The sequence below is a fragment of the Nerophis lumbriciformis genome, linkage group LG14, assembly GCF_033978685.3.
Source record: "Nerophis lumbriciformis linkage group LG14, RoL_Nlum_v2.1, whole genome shotgun sequence".
NCBI classification, from domain to species: Eukaryota; Metazoa; Chordata; class Actinopteri; order Syngnathiformes; family Syngnathidae; genus Nerophis; species Nerophis lumbriciformis.
In genome coordinates this window covers 6,681,324-6,703,005 of record NC_084561.2, presented here as the reverse complement: position 1 = coordinate 6,703,005, position 21,682 = coordinate 6,681,324, and the positions used below count along the sequence as shown (strand labels likewise).

The 21,682-nt window shown below is 35.9% G+C and overlaps 1 protein-coding gene across 1 annotated transcript in view; it reads left to right on the top strand.

Moving 5' to 3' along the window:
* The window catches only part of ccdc50a (coiled-coil domain containing 50a), a 48,536-nt gene that overhangs the window by 3,599 nt on the left and 23,255 nt on the right, over positions 1 to 21,682 (top strand). The window contains exon 2 of the mRNA XM_061976169.2: positions 11,775 to 11,837. Within this exon, the coding sequence (XP_061832153.2) occupies positions 11,775 to 11,837 (63 nt within the window). The remainder of the gene's footprint in view (positions 1 to 11,774; positions 11,838 to 21,682) is intronic.

Sequence of the window (21,682 nt, the reverse complement as noted above, 5' to 3'; positions counted from 1 at the left end):
ATAATTTTTTTTAAATTAATTAATTTTATTTTATTTTATGAATTTTTTTTAAAATGACAATATCTTCACCATACCTGGTTGTCCAAATTAGGCATATTAATGTGTTAATTCCACGATTATATATCGATATCGGTATCGGTAATTAAGAGTTGGACAATATCGGAATATCGGATATCGGCAAAAAAGCCATTATCGGACATCCCTAGTAAAAATGTCAAGATTTGACTCAGATAATTTGTAAATTTTATGATTAAAAAAAAAAAATCACAAGAATAAAGGCTGTATATTTCAAAAGGTCATAATTTGACTAGATTATATTTTTAATTTCACAAGAATAAATCTGATAACCGTAATTAGTAAGATGTAAACCTGTTATAATAGTAATATGAGAAAATATCTTAATTTGACTTGAATAAATTGGTAATTTTACTGTATTTTTATAATTTTACGAGAATAAAATCTGTTTAATCCAAAAATGACATACAATAACTTGAATAAATTAGTAACTTTACAAGAATCAATCTAACTGCACAGCAATTAAGTTGCGTTATGAAACATTTCAAAATACATTATGATTTTTTCTTGTCATTCTATTTACATTTCCATGTCCATTGAAGAATATTGAATAGAAAAAGAATCCCTTTTTTAAAAAAAATATTCAATCTATTCCTTCACATATGATTAAATGACAGTAGAACAACAATAATGAGATTAAATAACGTCAAAGGCATCTTCATCGTCTTATAAGAACACCACGTAACACAGATTTCTTAATTAGTAACCTACTCAGTGGCCTAGTGGTTAGGGTGTCCACCCTGGGTAGGTTGTGAGTTCAAACCCCGGCCGAGTCATACCAAAAACTATAAAAATGGGACCCATTACCTCCCTGCTTGGCACTCAGCATTGAGGGTTGGAATTGGGGGTTAAATCACCATAAATGATTCCCGGGCGCGGCCACCACTGCTGCTCACTGCTCCCCTCACCTCCAAGGGGGTGATCAAGGGTGATGGGTCAAATGCAGAGGATAATTTTGCCACACCTCGTGTGTGTGTGTCAATCATTGGTACTTTTAACTTTTTTATGCTCATATATTGAGATTCAATAAAGTTCAATATCATGTTTCTTTTTTTCTGTACTTTGTAAACACTTTAAATTTAAATAACTAAACTTGATCATATTAGTACTTTGATTTGAATTCCAATTTAATTCCACATACTGATATGCTAAAGGTTTTAAGTGTTGCACGTGCATACAACAAATGTTTGAGATGACATTTTTCTCTAAGGTTATATTTCGCTTTTCTTTGAGAATAAATGTTTTACACTCTTGGGTAGCATATTATAGTTTGCTTTCTTCATAATTTATAGAATAGAATAGAAGGCCTTTTATTGTCACTATACAATGAGATTAAAAGCAACTCCAGTATCAGTGCGACAGTCTACAAATATGCAAAACATGGGAAGGAAAGAAAAAGAAAAATAGTGCAAAAGGAGGTAAGGTGCACAGTCCAGTCCTGAGAACGAATGTTCTGAATGTGTTGTGTAAATATTATACTAAAGTATATACAGAATCATTCAGACTGTGGGTGGAAAGTAACAATTGCACACAGAAAGGTGCTAAACTATAAAATCAGTGCCTATGAGAGTTCACCGTGGTTATGGCTATGAGTTGTAATTTGAGCACCAAATCATTGAATTCCAATATTTTGGATTCAATATAGGTTATTTACTTTTATTTGAAGGAAAGGACAGCATTAGCATTAAACAAAATTTATAGTTTTTATTGATTGACCTAACGCAGAGAGAGTGGTTTTCATTGAGGGCCATATCGCACTGATTGATGGCTTCCATCAAACAGCAAATATTATGAACTGCATTTAATTATTGAAAATATTTTTTATGTGCACTGTAAAAAAAATAAACAGTAGATTTTACAGGGGAAAAAAGGCAACTCGTTCATTAGAATTTTACTGTGAAATATACTGTGTTTTTACAATGTATAACGATAAATGGAAAAACAATAACACTTTTTTAATTCTGCCACCTGAGCAGCCAGATTTTTACAGTCATTTTTTGTTTTCCATTTGCGGTAATACACCTTAAAAACAACAACAAAAATAGGCAGCTGAAATGTAAAAAAAACATTTTGTAATGTGCTGTAAAGACCACCGTAAAATCTTTTTTAATTTTTACAGTGTCTTACCTGCCAACTACTCCGGTTTTCCCGTAATTAGTACGGTTTTCATCAACCTATTCCAGGTTACGGTTGCAGTGATAAAAAAATACGTTTTTTTATTAATTAAATTATTATTATTTTTTTTAAGTTTTATTCACGAAATCGCGTAACAACAATGACAATCGACACTGCTTCCCGTAACTTCCTATCGAGCCATTCCGAATGCCATGCGCGAGGCTATTTATAGCACCGCTGCCAAGCACGAGGCACCAGTTGCCATTGTTTCCAAACGAGCGAACGATCATGGAATCAGCCGGAGAAAAATCGCAAACGAGTCTTAAACCGAAAAGAAAACTGCAGTCATTCCGTGAAGAATATTCAAAAGCCTATCCGGGAATAATTATCCGTTCCAAAAAGGGTGAAAACTACGCGAATTGCACCTTGTGCAGACAAGATTTTTCGATCGGACACGGAGGAATTAGCGATGTAAAAGACCACGTTGGGACAAAAAAACACAATTCTAATGCCGTTGCTAGCGATACAAGTGGAAAACTTTCAACGTTTTTCGTCGCCCAAACATTCTTTGGATGTGATAAATGCCGACGTTTTATTTACGGAGGCAATAATTGAGCAAACAAAAAGGTAATGACACCAATGTTATCTATTGGAATTGTTTAGTACTGTTATACTGTTAAAAGTGTTTATACTATTTATGCTTTCAAGTCCAAGTTGAAGAAATCTTGTTAAATGTTGACAGCATAACTACCAAAATACAGAAGTATGTCCTTAATATTTTTGCAGTGCTATTTCTGTTGAAAAGTTAAAATGATTACATTAGAGATGTGATGTGCCACTTTTCAAGTGTCTGATGGCTTAAATTAATTTTCATTAATTTTTCATATTTTGAATTCTTTTGAAAGGCTTACAAAAAAACTACATTTGTATTGTAATTCCATGCTATTGACAGGACTATTAATTTTAATGAAGTTAGCTTACCATGTTTACAGTATGATAATTGTGATAGAAATGTGAATTTTAGGCACAGAATATTTTTTACAATTGAACAAGGCAGTAGATTATACAAGCTTGGACAGAAAGTTAATAATGACACCAATTTTTTTTTTAATGGAATTGTTTAGTACTGTTTTACCATTTGTTTACTGTAAAAAGTGTTTATACTGTTTATACTTTCACTTAACAAATTGAAGTCTTGTGAAAGGTTGACAGGATAACTGGCATTAACTGTCAAAATAATTTCAAACTATTGAAGTTAGCTTACAGAATAAACATGTCAATCAACCCATATGATTTTTGCTGTAATATTTTTGTTTTGAAAAGTCACTGTGACTGATAGAAAAGTGATGGTTTTAGCAACATTTGAACCTGTCTGAATGCTAATAATCATTTTGCGTCGGGGGGCGAAGCCTGAACCCCCCACCAGGACTTTGTCCTGGACCTACCGGGGCCTGCGGCCCCTGGACCCTGGCTACTAGGTTTTTCTGATTTCAAAAGTTGGCAGGTATGCAGTGTACAATTCCATTGATAAATTGCTTCGCAATCAGAAGTCAAGCAGATATCGAAGTATTTATTTTTATTTTGACCAAAAATGTGTTGCAATATTGGATACTATTAAAGTTTAAAATGGATGCAATTTCATTTTTTGTTTTCATTTGCGGTAATACACCTTAAAAACAACAACAAAAATAGGCAGCTGAAATGTAAAAAAACCCTTTTTTTTTTGCCAATTTCCAGTAATGTGCTGTAAAGACCACCGTAAAATCTTTTTAATTTTTACAGTGTACAATTCCATTGATAAATTGCTTCATAATCAGAAGTCAAGAAGATATTGAAGTATATATTTTTATTTTGACCAAAAATGTGTTGCAATATTGGATACTATTAAAGTTTAAAATGGATGCAATTTAATTTTTTGTTTTCATTTGCGGTAATACACCTTAAAAACAACAACAAAAATTGGCAGCTGAAATGTAAAAAAAACCTTTTTTTTTTTTTTTTTCCCAATTTACAGTAATGTGCTGTAAAGACCACCGTAAAATCTTTTTTAATTTTTACAATTTTTTTTTAATTTTTACAATTCCATTGATAAATTGCTTCATAATCAGAAGTCAAGAAGATATCAAAGTATTTATTTTTATTTTGACCAAAAATGTGTTGCAATATTGGATACTATTAAAGTTTAAAATGGATGCAATTTCATTTTTTGTTTTCATTTGCGGTAATACACCTTAAAAACAACAACAAAAATTGGCAGCTGAAACGTAAAAAAAAACTTCTTCTTTTTTTGCCGATTTCCAGTAATGTGCTGTAAAGACCACCGTAAAATCTATTTTAATTTTTACAGTGTACAATTCGATGGATAACTTGCTTTGTAATCAGAAGTCAAGCAGATATCGAAGTACCGGTATTTATTTTTATTTTGACCAAAAATGTGTTGCAATATTGGATACTATTAAAGTTTAAAATGGATGCAATTTCATTTTTTGTTTTCATTTGCGGTAATACACCTTAAAAACAACAACAAAAATTGGCAGCTGAAATGTAAAAAAACCCTTTTTTTTTGCCAATTTCTAGTAATGTGCTGTAAAGACCACCGTAAAATCTTTTTTAATTTTTACAGTGTACAATTCCATTGATAAATTGCTTCGTAATCAGAAGTCAAGAAGATATCGAAGTATTTATTTTTATTTTGACCAAAAATGTGTTGCAATATTGGATACTATTAAAGTTTAAAATGGATGCAATTTCATTTTTTGTTTTCATTTGCGGTAATACACCTTAAAAACAACAACAAAAATTGGCAGCTGAAACGTAAAAAAAACCTTTTTTTTTTTTTGCCAATTTCCAGTAATGTCCTGTAAAGACCACCGTAAAATCTATTTTAATTTTTACAGTGTACAATTCGATGGATAACTTGCTTTGTAATCAGAAGTCAAGCAGATATCGAAGTACCGGTATTTATTTTTATTTTGACCAAAAATGTGTTGCAATATTGGATACTATTAAAGTTTAAAATGGATGCAATTTAATTTTTTGTTTTCATTTGCGGTAATACACCTTAAAAACAACAACAAAAATTGGCAGCTGAAACGTAAAAAAAAAACGTCTTCTTTTTTTGCCGATTTCCAGTAATATGTTGAATCTATTTTAATTTTTACAGTGTACAATTCCATTGATAAATTGCTTTGTCAAGAAGTCAAGCAGATATCGAAGTATTTATTTTTATTTTGACCAAAAATGTGTTGCAATATTGGATACTATTAAAGTTTGAAATGGATGCAATTTCATTTTTTGTTTTCATTTGCGGTAATACACCTTAAAAACAACAACAAAAATTGGCAGCTGAAATGTAAAAAAAATCATTTTTTTTTTGCCAATTTCCAGTAACGTGCTGTAAAGACCACCGTAAAATCTTTTTTAATTTTTACAGTGTACAATTCCATTGATAAATTGCTTCGCAATCAGAAGTCAAGAAGATATCAAAGTATTTATTTTTATTTTGACCAAAAATGTGTTGCAATATTGGATACTATTAAAGTTTAAAATGGATGCAATTAAATTTTTTGTTTTCATTTGCGGTAATACACCTTAAAAACAACAACAAAAATTGGCAGCTGAAACGTAAAAAAACCTTCTTTTTTTTTTTTTCCAATTTCCAGTAATGTGCTGTAAAGACCACCGTAAAATCTTTTTAATTTTTACAGTGTACAATTCCATTGATAAATTGCTTTGTAATCAGAAGTCAAGCAGATATTGAAGTATTTATTTTTATTTTGACAAAAAATGTGTTGCAATATTGGATACTATTAAAGTTTAAAATGGATGCAATTTAATTTTTTGTTTTCATTTGCGGTAATACACCTTAAAAACAACAACAAAAATTGGCAGCTGAAATGTAAAAAAAACCTTTTTTTTTTTTTTGCCAATTTCCAGTAATGTGCTGTAAAGACCACCGTAAAATCTATTTTAATTTTTACAGTGTACAATTCGATGGATAACTTGCTTTGTAATCAGAAGTCAAGCAGATATCGAAGTATTTATTTTTATTTTGACCAAAAATGTGTTGCAATATTGGATACTATTAAAGTTTAAAATGGATGCAATTTCATTTTTTGTTTTCATTTGCGGTAATACACCTTAAAAACAACAACAAAAATTGGCAGCTGAAATGTAAAAAAAAACTTTTTTTTTTTTGCCAATTTCCAGTAATGTGCTGTAAAGACCACCGTAAAATCTATTTTAATTTTTACAGTGTACAATTCGATGGGTAACTTGCTTTGTAATCAGAAGTCAAGAAGATATCGAAGTATTTATTTTTATTTTGACCAAAAATGTGTTGCAATATTGGATACTATTACAGTTTAAAATGGATGCAATTTCATTTTTTGTTTTCATTTGCGGTAATACACCTTAAAAACAACAACAAAAATTGGCAGCTGAAATGTAAAAAAAAACCTTTTTTTTTTTTTTTTTCCCAATTTACAGTAATGTGCTGTAAAGACCACCGTAAAATCTTTTTTAATTTTTACAATTTTTTTTTAATTTTTACAATTCCATTGATAAATTGCTTCATAATCAGAAGTCAAGAAGATATCAAAGTATTTATTTTTATTTTGACAAAAAATGTGTTGCAATATTGGATACTATTAAAGTTTAAAATGGAAGCAATTTCATTTTTTGTTTTCATTTGCGGTAATACACCTTAAAAACAACAACAAAAATTGGCAGCTGAAACGTAAAAAAACCTTATTTTTTTTTGCCAATTTCCAGTAATGTCCTGTAAAGACCACCGTAATATCTTTTTAATTTTTACAGTGTACAATTCCATTGATACATTGCTTCGTAATCAGAAGTCAAGAAGATATCAAAGTATTTATTTTTATTTTGACAGAAAATGTGTTGCAATATTGGATACTATTAACGTTTAAAATGGATGCAATTTCATGTCGTACAAACTTTTTTTTTCTGTGAAAATGTAAAAAAAAAAAAAAAAAAGGTTGTTTATTGACGCATATTATTTGCAGGCGTTTGTGGGCCATAAGAAATGATGTGGCGGGCCTTGAGTTTGACACCTGTGACTTAAGGTTTGTTTGGCGCCTTTCAAAAGAATAGTTTTGAAAAGGCAGCACCGCCCACCTGCCTCACCTGACTGCTCAAACGAGACACAGGTGGAATGGAATGAGGATGTTGTGGCTGTTTTAAGAAGTAGAAAAAAAAAGCGCAGCAGCTGGGCAGTCGGATGCTTGTTATTCTGGTCAGAGAGAGAAGCTTGGCTCGTCTGCAGAGGAAACACGCAGGAAGGAACCATTCCCTTCTGAGGTCACAGTGTTTCTCAACCTTGTCTGATGTCGTCGTAAAAAAAAAACTGCAGCCGTTGTTTTACGCAGCATGCCAGGGACTTAAAAGTGTAGATACAAACTGCAGGAATACGTGGGAGGTTTGTCCGGTTAAGAAGATTAAGCATATGGCGTTAATCACATCCCAGCGCGGTCCGAGAGGCACTAGGGCTTTGTGGCGTTCTAACCCTCGTCATTGCATTTCTGTCATCTGCTGGCGTTTGAATCGCTCCTTATTAATCTCACACATCACAACTGTGGAAATAGGCCTGGGTGATATGGCTGGAAAATGTATCACGACATAGGAGTTTTATATCCGTCGATATCAATAATGATTGATATTTTTATGACCTATAGAATGTAAGGACCAGGAGAAAAATATAATATATTTGATTTGTAACTTCCTCTGATTTGTAATCCTCAAGGCGATCAAGGCAGAAAGGAAATGTCAACACAAGCATGGAAAACAATGTCAACAAAATATTAAACACTTAACAGTAAGCTCTTAAAATGAAGGAATATGTAAGAAATGCTTAATAAAGTGTAAGAAAATAGTGAGAAAATGTAAACACAGAGAAACCTGAGAAGAAATATTTTCTGCAGGTTTAGTGTCAGGAAGTTACAGCTGTGCTCTAAAGGGTGAGCGCGGTTAAGGTGGTGTGGTATTAGCGGTCTTTCCTTGCATCATGTACAGACCCCATTGGTCTGACTACGGTCCCTTTGGAAAAAATCCAAAAACTGTCCAGGTGACTTTTCCTCTTTTATCCACAATTTCTTCATTTGGACTTTCTCTTCTCACTCCATGTAAAGAATCAACCAAACTTGATAGTTGATACTGTCACCTGACAGTGATCACTTCCTGCGTTGCTAGGTTACCTGAGCGAGTGTTTTTGCTCATGCAACCAACCTTGCTTCCGTACTTCCGCTTTCTTCTTACAGAGAAGAAAAAAAAAAATTGAACGTTTTATCAAAGGCATTTTTTTATTGATATCGATTACATGTCTATCGCGATATATATTGATATCGTTTTATCGCCCAGCTCTATGTGTAAATAAATATAGGACATTTTCCAAGCTGTATACATACTCCTTAAGTTGTATCCAAGTTGAATTTTGATAGATATATTTTTTATTCATCACTGGGCAAGCTGTATGTTTATTGCGACGCATAGTCAACTGTTTTTTATCCCTATTAGAAAATGGTGACAACCAAACACTTACATGGACAAAATGTGAACATATGAATCGTAGTAAGTGTTAACTGTCAGGTTCAAACACCGAACTATCTATTACACAAGACAAGAAGAAGGAATCAGGCAGAGACATAGTTAAATTTTGCTCATGAGGAGAAACGTATTGGGCTGCACACTCAGTTCCAGTTTCACCCTACGCTCTAAGGTACAGGCCCCTGCGCTCCTCTATTTATTCAGGAGTTCCCTAGTTAACATCACTGAGGCTGCTTCTGAAGGGAGGGATAATGCAAGCAGCTCCAGTAGACACAATACATGATTATTCAGAATGGAAATGTGCTGACACTCATGATTTCGCCCTGTCTCTGTTTTGTCTGCGTTGAGGTACTCGAAGTCCGTCCTTGGCTGTCAGCAGGCAGGGTCTGGAAACAAACTGCTGCTGCGAGACAACTCGCAATGGAAGATTACAAGTTGTGTGCCTTTGCACAGATAGAAAAGTACAACCTCAGCACAATTGATAATAACTATAACAACGGCCTTTAAGCATAAGAGTTGAGTGATAACTTATACATAATTATTCTAACCTTAACGTGTTAAACACATGACGGGAACAACAAGTCGTAGCTACATTTTTAGCATTTGGAGTGTCCTACCACCTCCACTATTTCATTGATGCATGAAAATAATTAACAAAAAGCTGTTTTACCGATTTTCAGCTATAGGAATTTTGAAAAAAGTTAACAAGCTAAGCGTGTAGCTTATGAATGAATGTAATGATACATACAGTACAGGAGAGTTTTTCAAACCTTTTTGAGCCAAGGCACATTTTTTTCAATTGAAAAAATGCGGAGGCACACCACCAGCAGAAATCATTAAAAAATGAAACTCAGTAGACAGTAAAAAGTCGTCGTCGCAATTGTTGGATATGACTTTAAACCATAACCAAGCATGCATCACTATAGCTCTTGTCTCAAAGTAGGTGTACTGTCACGATCTGTCACATCATGCCGTAACTTATTTTGAATTTTTTGGTGTTTTCCTATGTAAAGCGTTTTAGTTCTTGTCTTGTGCTCCTATTTTGGTGGCTTTTCCTGTTTTGTTGGTATTTTCCTGTTGCAGTTTCATGTTTTCCTTTGAGTGATATTCCCCGCACCTGCTTTGTTTTAGCAATCAAGACTATTTCAATTGTTGCTATCTATTTTTTGTGTGGACATTGTCGATTGTCATGTCATGTACGGATGTACTTTGTGGTCGCCGTCTCTGCTTCACACGCTGTAAGTCTTTGCTGTCGTCCAGCATTCTGTTTTTGTTTACTTTGTAGCCAGTTCAATTTTAGTTTCGTTCTACATAGCCATCCGTAAGCTTCAATGCCTTTTCTTAGGGGCACTCACTTTTTGTTTATTTTTGGTTTAAGCATTAGATACATTTTTACTTGCACAAAGCCTCCCTCTGTCGCCTGCATATTGTGATCACGACAAACCATCGTCGTCTCACACGACCCAAAGCAATTAGCTACCTGCTGCCACCTACTGATATGGAAGATAATTACATGGTTACTCTGCCGAGCTGTAGACAGCACCGACACTCGACAACGGCACATTATTTGCGGATTATAATTACTGGTTTGCAAAAAAATATTTTTAACCCAAAAAGGTGAAACTACATAATCTCTCACGGCACACCAGACTGTGTCTCACGGCACACTGGTGTGCCACGGCACAGTGGTTTAAAAACACTGCAGTACAGTATGTGGTTTCACATTCTGTAATAGTGAGAAAGGCCACAACACAGGAAACATGCATATGAAGTTTGCTTCCTATCTTAAGATCTTTGTCTTTTCTTAGAGCAACAACTCACCACAATAAAAGTTCACGTCGCCAGCAAAAAGACTTTTTATGGAACTGAGTTTTGGGCAGATTGACGTTCTATGTTTGACTCAGCATGGCTCGTTTGTCAAGCAGCTAAATACAGACTTTCTTCAGTTGTTTGTTCCTTGGTCTCAATTTCACTTCATGTTTTTCAGACAGTAAAAAAACCTGCAAAACTGGTCAAGCAGAATTTTTTTTATTTTTACCTATTTGTAAAAAAAAAAAAAAAAAAAAGTACATTATTTACAAATAATAAGTGCACTGTTTTAAACGCAATTTAAATAATTATCCCTGTAAGTAATCATTTTAGAAAAGGTAATCACTGTATAGTAAAACTTAACAACTAAGTCATTTTTGTGCATTGGAGAGTTTCTTTGCATTGACAAAGCATTTGAGTTACTGTGGACAATACAGTTTTACTGTACTATTCATGCCCACTCAAGGACTCAGCAGATAAACGTAGGGATGGAACATTAAACGATATCATTGATAACCGCTGTAAAACTCACCAGCAGCACGCACAATCGTGTGCATACGGACTGTATCCCTTGCAGACTGTATTGATATATATAATGTAGGAACCAGAATATTAATAACAGAAAGAAACAACCCTTTTGAGTGAATGAGTGTGAATGAGTGTAGATGGGGGAGGGAGGTTTTTTGGGTTGGTGCACTAATGATAAGTGTATCTTGTGTTTTTTATGTTGATTTAATAAAAAAAAAAAAATACTAAAAAACGATACCGATAATAAAAAAAACTTTACCGATAATTTCCGATATTACATTTTAACGCATTTATCGGCCGATAATATCGGCCTGCCGATATTATCGGACATCTCTAGTAATAACCGTGATCATTTTGGTCCCAAAAACCGTGCTATGAAGTAGAAGTCATCGCTGGTCCACTTGAGTGGTGGCCTCACACATAAAAATCACTTTAGTTTGTTCGTGTCTTGCCTACAAATATTGCTTGATGAAGTTATTGTGCACCAGTAGAACAGAACATAATTGAAAACTTTGGCACATTTCATACCTAGCGCAGGAATCTAGGGCTTAATTATTGTTGTTTTCATTAATTATTGAAGAGCTGACCCTCCCGTAGAGCGGAATGGCAGCCCATTGTAAACCTTTTGGTTAGTTTTTAGTTTTTTACAAACACTGTCGGCTAATTATCTTTCTTCTTTTTAGTGTGCAGAGACTTTGCTGTGCTGGAAGACCACTCCCTTGCCTACAACCTCCAGGAGCAAGAAAGTAAGCAAGTTTTCCATATTGTTTTTATTTCGGATTTGTGTGAAGATCACAGATCTTTGGAGCCTTCTTTCCCCTTTATGCCTTTACAAAACTATATATCCTGATGTCATGGCCAACCAGGTAGGTAGAGTATTTGCTTTCCCTCCTTTATGCTGTCCATGACGAGCAACAATCCTGTGTTTACCTCGTGTATTTTATATGCATAACTAGGTGTGCTGTGTTCAATGTGTGAATGTTCCAAGGCAGTTTGCCGTGCTTTGTTCGGCTTTAATTCCTTCGACTCTGCATACAAGTCACACACCAAAGCCACAATTACTGCAACATAAAAATAATCCTTTTGTGTGCTGCTCTCCTCACTCGTCAATAATTAACCAGCTTCTTTCTAGAAAGGCACAGTGCTCATTACGGAGTATTTTGAAACTGAACTACGTGTGTTCATGCAAGCCTCAAATCTTTCCTCAATTGTCTTTATTTAAGACCACACTTAAAGGGGAACTGCACTTTTTTTTAGAGTTTTGCCTTCAAATCATTATGAGAGACAAGAAGACAAAAGTTTTTTGTTTTTTTCCCGCTTTCTAACATGGAAAAATCGGCTCGTTCTTGATAGCAGCTAATGTTAGCAATTTTTCTACCTGTAAATCACTTTAATAATGCATTCAAAAAGCGTCAACAATACTTCATTTACGTTCTGTATCCTGTATAATAACCAAACTGTAGTAACGTTGTTATTGTAAGAGCGGACACTGAGGAAGTCTTATTTTTTTCTAGCGTAGTAACACATCAGCATGCTACGGTATTAGCCAAAAAAGATAACTGTAGCAAGAGGTAAGCTAACTTCTACAACAACACAAAACACGTTGGATTTTGTAACTGTCACGTTCAAACACTGAGGACATCTATTAAACAAGACAAAAGGCAAGGAATCAAACAGAGACAGAATTCAATTTGGACTCAATATTGAGGAGAGACATGGCCACTGCACTCTCTGCACAGTCCTGCACCACGCTCTGACGAAGAAGGTTTTCGTCTCCTCTTTTATTCAGATGTTCAATGTTCACGCACCAACATATGTCACATTAGAAATAGGAAGTATGTAAAACAGTCATTGTTTTCGGTCTCATTGAAGTCCAAGAAGAGGATGTCTCGTGCTGGGCTCTTCCTGGATCCAGCTGGGGCAGGTGTTGGAGGACAATGGATAACCCCTCCCGTCTCCTGACCACGGCAACTTCAAGAGGGCAGCGGGTCTTAAATAGCGTTGACCTCGGTTACCAAATAGTTGGAAGAGAGTTTGTGAAATACTTCAGAGAGAGTTCGTTTAACACTTCAAAGAGAGTTCCTCTGGAAGTTGAGCAGATCCTGCCATCTGCCATCTGTCCGTGTTGAAATCACAGTGGCGTTTCACGAGCATTCTTCCTCTTGTTAGGCCTCGAAAGACAGCATTCATAATACAATGTTTCTTTTGTGATAACTTACAAACAATTATTCCAACAGTAACGCTCTCCCTGACCACCTGAGGGCACCACAGACCGTGGATGCTTTTAAAAATGGCTTAAGAACCCTTCTATTTTAAAAAGCCTTTATATATATATATATATATATATATATATATATATATATATATATATATATATATGCGTGCTAGTTCTAGCTATTAGGCTGTTCTAGTTTTTATTTTTATTTATTTTTATTATCTTTTGATTTTTTAATACACTGTAGCACTTTGAGGTTGTTTGCTCAATGTAAAGTGCTTTTATAAATAAAATCTATTATTATTATTCACCAAAATAGACGGTTCCAAAATAAATAGTTGACAATAGAGCAGTTGTTTTAGGGACTGTTTTAAAAAAAGGCTTAAAAACCCTTCTTTTTAAAAAAAAGCTTTCTTTTAGATATATGCATACTAGTTTTAGCTATTTGGCTGTTCTAGTTTTTATTTTTATTTATTTTTTGTTATCTTTTTATTTTTTATTTTTTTATACACTGTAGCACTTTGAGGTTGTTTACTCAATGTAAAGTGCTTTTTACAAATAAAAAATAATGCACAACATGTGATAAGACACCAACTGAAAAACACGAACAATCATATTACAGTATCTGTAAAGTATTATTTCATGTTTGTACACAGCTAGCCAGACAAAGTATGTACTGTAGTTGTAATAACACGCATGACGTGCTGTGTGTATCATGATCGATATAAAAGTGCGATTCTCTCGATGGACAGTTGTCTGTTTGGTCCAGCTGGCCGGGGACGTTTTCTGTTGATTTTTGTTAAGCAATCCATTTATGTCAAAATAGCTTGGCTCCAAATTCCATTTGCTGCAAAGAGGAATGGGCGAAACTGCCTGAAGATAGGTGTGCCAAGCTTGTGGCATTGAGTCAAAAGACTTGAGGCTGTAATTGCTGCCAAGGGTACATCAACAAAGTATTGAGCAAAGACTGTGAATACTTATGTACATATGCCTTTTTTAGTTTTTTTTTATTTAATTTAATTTATTTATTTAACAAATTTGCAAAATTAAAAAAAAAAAGTTTTCACATTGTCATTATGGGGTATTGTCTGGACAACTTTGAGGACAAAAAAATAATTTATTCCATTTTGGAAAAAGGCTGCAACATAACAAAATGTGGAAAAATTGATTTTCTGTGAATACTTTCTGGATTCACTGTTTTCCCGGATTTTGTAAATATTAATGAAAACAAGAATTTGTGAAATTAAAAATGTCAATCAATTGACAGAAATGACTGATATATAGATAGTTACAGTATGTGTCCACCTGGCCGCTACACAACAGACATTGCTATATCATCCGCTAACTCGTATAAACACTCTTATTAATACTCTTCTTTTTAAACTTTACTAAACACTTATTTCTTGGTGGTGTTTCAAGCGATTGGCATGCCGTCTTGTCTGTGTGACATGTTTGGCTTTGTCCGCCACTCCTCCTCCAGTGATAATAATACTTGTAAGAAATGTAGTTTATTTGCTGCTATGGCGGTGATGAGTATTAACTTAGTGGAGCGGCTCCACACTGTGTATGAACATAGCGAGGGGACCAAAAATAAATCAAGTATGATCTTAACAAAGCCTTCTTGTCTGCTCCTGCTTTTTCGTACTCTGTGTAACATGTTTAGCCAGGTCCTTCAGCCCTCCAGTGGTAATATACATGTAAGAAATGAATTTGTCACAATGGAGATGATGATTATTGATCTAGGACTGTGGCTCCTAAAGTACCAGTTGAAAAAGCCTTCCAAGTCGACAAAGGCTTTGCAAAATAACTGCTATCTTAACGAGTGGAATGACAAACAAAAGCTGCCATTGTGCTCAAGGACTGTTTGCATGATGGCCTTCCTCCCCGTCTCTGTGAGCCTCGCCGGCCAGGACCAGTTGGCTCCGCTCTTTATGCCGTGTTTTTGACTTGAATGTGTGTGCGCCAACATGGCCTTACACGTTCACAATCTCAACTTTAGGCAAAGAAGCACGCAGCCCAAGTATGAAGTACGACTGCATGATTAGTCGACATCCAACAACGTGTATTGTTGCACCCTTAATTATTATTTTTTTATATTATGATTACATTTGTGCTTAATGTGGTCACAAAATAATGCTGACAATAATGTTGTTTACCGGCAATTTGTGGGAACAGTATATCGTCCAGACCAGGGGTCGGCAACCCAAAATGTTGAAAGAGCCATATTGTACCAAAAATACAAAAACAAATTTGTCTGGAGCCGCAAAAAATTAAAAGCCATATTACATACAGATAGTGTGTCATGAGATATAAATTGAATTAAGAGGACTTAAATGAAACTAAATGAGCTCAAATATACCTACAAATGAGGCATAACGATGCAATATGTACATATAGCTAGCCTATATAGCATGTTATGTTAGCATCGATTAGCTTGCAGTCATGCAGTGACCAAATATGTCTGATTAGCACTCCACAAAAGTCAATAACATCAACAAAACTCACCTTTTGTGCATTCATGCACAACGTTTAAAGTTTGGTGGACAAAATGAGACAGAAAAAGAAGTGGCATAAAACACGTCCTAGAAAGTCGGAGAAAGTTATACATGTAAACAAACTACGGTGAGTTCAAGGACCGCCAAAATTAGTAGGACAAAACGGTGCTCGCCAAATACTCGAATCAGTGAAGCATGTTTAATATAAACAGTGTGCTTTATAACAATTAGGGAGGTTTCCTACAGAAACCATATTAAAACAAAAAATGTATTTTTTTCCCCTCATCTTTTTCTATTTTTCATACATTTTTTAAAAAGTTCCAGAGAGTGTTGCGTTTTGGACCAGTTGTTCCTCCCAGGGAATTCAAGTCACAAGTCGCTCCCAAGCTCTTTACGACACTTAAAGCCGAGTAGAAAAACCACCAGAGACAGAATAGGTATTTTGTTGTATATTTTCAAAGCTTTGCAGATATACATTTGAGACCAGTCCAGCATAGAACATTCTATCGCGCCGCCAAAATGGTCTGTCTTCCCGACCCCAAAAACCCTCTCTCCTCTCTCCTCTCCCTAGTCAAAACACATTCCAAAGAATTCAAGGTTAACACACACAGTTTACTTGCAGAGAAACAGAAAGAGAATAAATGGAAAACACGAGCTGTTTTCAAATATGACTATGAAAGAAAATAAGTAACACTAAAATTCGGATATATGTAAATATCTGCCTCCGACAAGAGCCACTAGGGCGGCGCTAAAGAGCGGTGGGTTGCCGACCCCTGGTCAAGACAAATGTGAAAAATAACCTCCTTGTATAGTTTGAATGTTCAGTTGAAGAGCGTGATGTCGACACAAGCTCAGAGTCTGTCTGCATGAAGCCAAATATTTTTGAAATTGCATATTGTTCTAATGTGTGGCCCTATGAGGCAAGAATATTGATAATCTCAAAGTAACAATTTTAGTTTTTCTAGTTTTATCAATTTATATGTATAAAATATAAAAATCTTAAATCGTGATTTAGAGAACTTTTACTTATTATTTTTCATTGACATCATTCCATTTATTTGTGGCTTTTCTGTTCCAGTGTGCAACAATCTCTTTTTTTCGGTCCTGATTTGCCGAGACACAACAACCTCAAGGTTGATTGTTTGGGCTTCCGCTTGATAAATGTGGCAGCCCTTGAATGATGCGCTCCAACTTGACTTCTGCCTTCAAATATTTATTTGATCAAAAAGATCAATAAGGCACCTTTTGACTTGTGACTCACCGGGCTCCTTGTTTCACCTCAGCGGCCCGAGAGCGGGAACTCTATTTAGCCCGGCGCTGTCAAATTGCCAGATGCTATTTGGAGCTTTTCGCAAGGAAGACGGATAGTCGGTGAAGAAGATCTTGGAGTGCGAGTGAGTGATGCGCTCCACGCTTAGTGCGTCAGCCGGCAGGATTTATCTGCAGTTACGGCCGCAACGCGCACTCTGCTCACCTTGGAACGGCACCGCCACGACGCACGTTCATTTCTCAGGCGTCTTTCGGGTGTGTCGTCAGAGAATGACAAATATGCGTCCGAGGTGTTCATCTTGTTCTTTAATCCAAAACCGCGCCAGGAGGAAAAACATCAAGTAGCAGCGAATCAGGAAATAAGTCATTTGTTGACATTTCTGGCTGAGTGGTTTCCCACAGGACTGCGATTTATTTGTGGTGGTGACTTGCAGGGGGTGTCTATATGAGGCATCATTGACCAAGACGCATGTGTATGTCTTTGTTTTATTACTTTTAGCATTTCACCGCAGTTCAATTCCCTTTTTTTTTTTTTCTGCCTATATCGGATTTTTTCATGCCAGTGTAAACAGTGTAATTCCGAATTTTTCATATCCGACCCAGGCCTCTTTCGCATGTTGACATAAATCGTGTACATATACAGGGTTTCCCCTAAACTGCCAAGATACCTGTGGTGGTGTGGGTGTGGTCACCATGATGTCATCAAGTCATTTGCATAATTTGCCATGATTTTCTTTCTTTAACAAGACTCCAAAAATGTTAACATGCATTAAAAACAAATCTGTTATTATTAAATAGTATTAACATTACATATATATTTTTATTGTTTTGCCATATTTTCAGTTGTTGCTGCTTTTTGTACAATGTACTTTGTTGAGATTCTTTTCAAGGTTTTACAGACTTTTAATGACTTTTTAAAAAAATTAAAAACAACTAGCAACACATCTAGCATCTTCTTCTGGTGTTATTATAAAATGTACTTGTGTTTAGAGATTACTTCTGTCCCTCCATCACTAAAGAAGAGGTCTGCAGCGAGCATGACGTCACACTTGCTTGGCGCTGTTGCTCTAGTTCAGGGGTGCTCATTACGTCGATCGCGAGCTACCGGTCGATCTCGGAGGGTGTGTCAGTCGATCACCAGCCAGGCATTAAAAAAATAGTCCTAAAAATGAGCGATCATAAATCTTCACTATGACGTCACTTTCGTCACTTGGTTGACATTCACGGCACCCGAGGGTCTTCTGAGATGACGCTGGCTGCTGCCAGCTCATTAAAATTACCGACTGGAAGGCGAGAAACACTTTATTTCAACAGACTCTGGTGCCGTACCTGTCGTCAAAACTCCAAAGACCGACTGCACATTTGCACAGTTGCGCTAACAAAACGAGTCTCAGAAAGCTGGCGTGTACAAGCTAGCAAGCTACGGAGTTTGCCGACAATGTATTTCTTGTAAAGTGTATACAAAGGAGTACGGAAGCTGGACAAATAAGATGCCAAAAACCAACCACTTTCATGTGGTATTGGACAGAAAGGAGGACTTTTTTCTCCTCCATTCGAAAATGCGGACGTTTTTAGCACCACTGTCTGATTCCAATCAATGCAAGTCATCACAATCAGGTAATACACCAACTTATATTCTTGTCTTCATGAAAGAAAGGAATCTATATGTGTTAAACATGCCTGTATTATCTTTAAACACCTTAACTTGTTAACAATATTAACTATATGTGTTAAACATGCTTGCATTATCTTTAAACACCTTTAACTTGTTAACAATATTAACTATATGTGTTAAACATGCTTGTATTATCTTTAAACACCTTTAACTTATTAATAATATTAACTATATATATTAAACATGCTCGTATTATCATTAAACACCTTTAACTTCTTAACAATATTAACTATATGTATTAAACATGCTTGCATTATCTTTAAACACCTTTAACTTGTTAACAATATTAACTATATGTATTAAACATACTTGTATTATCATTAAACACCTTTAATTTATTAACAATATTAACTATATGTATTAAACATTCTTGTATTATCATTAAACACCTTTAATTTATTAACAATATTAACTGTGTTAAACATGATTGCATTATCATTAAACACCTTTAATTTATTAACAATATTAACTATGTGTTAAACATGCTTGCATTATCATTAAACACCTTTAACTTATTAACAAAAACATATATTTCATAAATAAGTAAATATAAATTATATATATGAATGAGGTAGATCCCCACGACTTGATCAATTGAAAAGTAGCTCGCCTGCAGAAAAAGTGTGAGCACCCCTGCTCTAGTTTCACTTTCTCTTCTTAAAAGCTACCACTGTCCTTTTAATATTTCCACATTTTGTAGATGGCTGTCCTTGTGTATATCTGCAATATAAATAAAAATCATGTCCACATCACAGACATGCTGACAACGCTCCAGACAATGGTGTGCGTTTTTGTTTACATCCGGTTTTGGCAGCGCAGTTTTTGGTAATCAAAGTCTTTCTTCGGTGGTCAAGTTTTCAGTACATCACTTGGCAAAAAGAGTGCAAATAATAGGGTAAATATATCAATTCATACTGTAACGACCAGCTAATGTTAAATGTTTGTGTGGTTTGGATTTGATGTCAGTTTTTCCCATGTTTGCAAACACATCGTCCGTACCTGAAAGGTGATTGGCGGAGAATGAAGAAGTGTTGTTGTGTGTCCGGGGAAGCGCTAACTAACGAGACAAAAGTGTTTGCACGGGAGGTAAAACCTGTTGGAATTGTGCCGTTCGTTATAAGATTGGCAGTAAAAGTTAAAAATAGTGCAGGATTTTGTGTGATTTCTTCTGGGGGCTACAATATATTGTATAGCTTTAATTTGTTTTCAAGTTAAAAAAAACAACTTATTTTCAAGGTGTGGCGGTAATAAAAATGACGTGTCGGTGCACCACATTCAATTAGATTATGGGGAAACTGTATGTAGAGATACAATACGTCCTCAATGTGAACACTCCCGCGCTCAGGTCAGACCAGAACATCATCAAAAAGCGATAGGGGCCATAATTATTCACCAAAATAGACGGTTACAAAATAAATAGTTGACAATGGAGCAGAAAACAGGTGAAAATAAAATGTTTTAGGGACTCAGGCGGTTTGTAACTCCCATGTGGTGGATTAAAAAAAAAAAAAATATATATATATATATATATATTTGCATACTTCCTCCCTAAATTTTTCTACAATTGTTAATGTATTTAAATATACATGAACACTGAGCCAACACACACTGTCATGTCATTAAATGTGACTAAATAATACATTAACATTATTATATTCATATTGGCATTTATGGTAGCTAACGATTAGCGATCCATTTGTGAGCTGGCGTTTAGCGCTCCAATTGTCAACCGGCGATTGGTGCGCAGGCTATCAGCTGGCGATGGGCAGGCTACCTACCAGTTAGTGATCGGAACCATAGTTTTCAGCTAGCGATCGGCGTGCTTGTTGCCAGTGATCAACAATCTCTTGGTCAGCTGGGGAATTGTAGCCCGAGTTGCCAGCCAGGGATCGGAGCCCTAGTTGCCAGTGTTGCGTTTTGACCAGTTGTTCCTCCCAGGGAATTCAAGTTGCTGGTCACTCCCAAGCTCTTTTGATGACACACAAAGCTGAGTAGAAGAACCACCAGAGACAGAATAGGTATTTTGTAATTTTATTTCCAAAGCCTTTGGAAATAAACTTGAGACCAAATCCCGTACAGAAGCGCTCACTCGCACAGCTTAAATTGGTCTAAACTCCCATACGGAAAACTTATTTTCTATATCGTCTCTCTTGCCCCCACCCTACTTGTCCCTCGTACTCCACAGCGGGGCAAAACGAAAGATAAGAAAAATGATTTATTGCTACCCCCCCTCTCTCTCAGCTCACTCCAGGTCCCTTTTGTTTATTATCTAAAGTCGGTTTTAGACGAGAAGCAGAGAAGATCTCCCCCTTCACATTCCTCAAAGTTGGCACACAGTACTTGCAGACAACCAAAAGATAACAAATAAAGAACACTAGCTGTTTTGTAATATCCATCCATCCATTTTCTACCGCTTATTCCCTTTGGGGTCGCGGGGGGTGCTGGAGCCTATCTCAGCTACAATCGGGCGGAAGGCGGGGTACACCCTGGACAAGTCACCACCTCATCACAGGGCCAACACAGATAGACAGACAACATTCACACTCACATTCACACACTAGGGCCAATTTAGTGTTGCCAATCAACCTATCCCCAGGTGCATGTCTTTGGAGGTGGGAGGAAGCCGGAGTACCCGGAGGGAACCCACGCAGTCACGGGGCAAACATGCAAACTCCACACAGAAAGATCCCGATCCCGGGATTGAACCCAAGACTACTCAGGACCTTCGTATTGTGAGGCAGATGCACTAACCCCTCTGCCACCGTGACGCCCCCTGTTTTGTAATATGACTATGAAAATAAAGAAGTAACACACAAATATGGATATATGTAATTATCTGCCTCCGTCACCAGCCAGGGACTGGAGCCCTGGTTGCCAGCCAGGGACCGGAGACCTGGTTGCCAGCCAGGGACCAGAGCCCTAGTTGCCAGCCTGGGA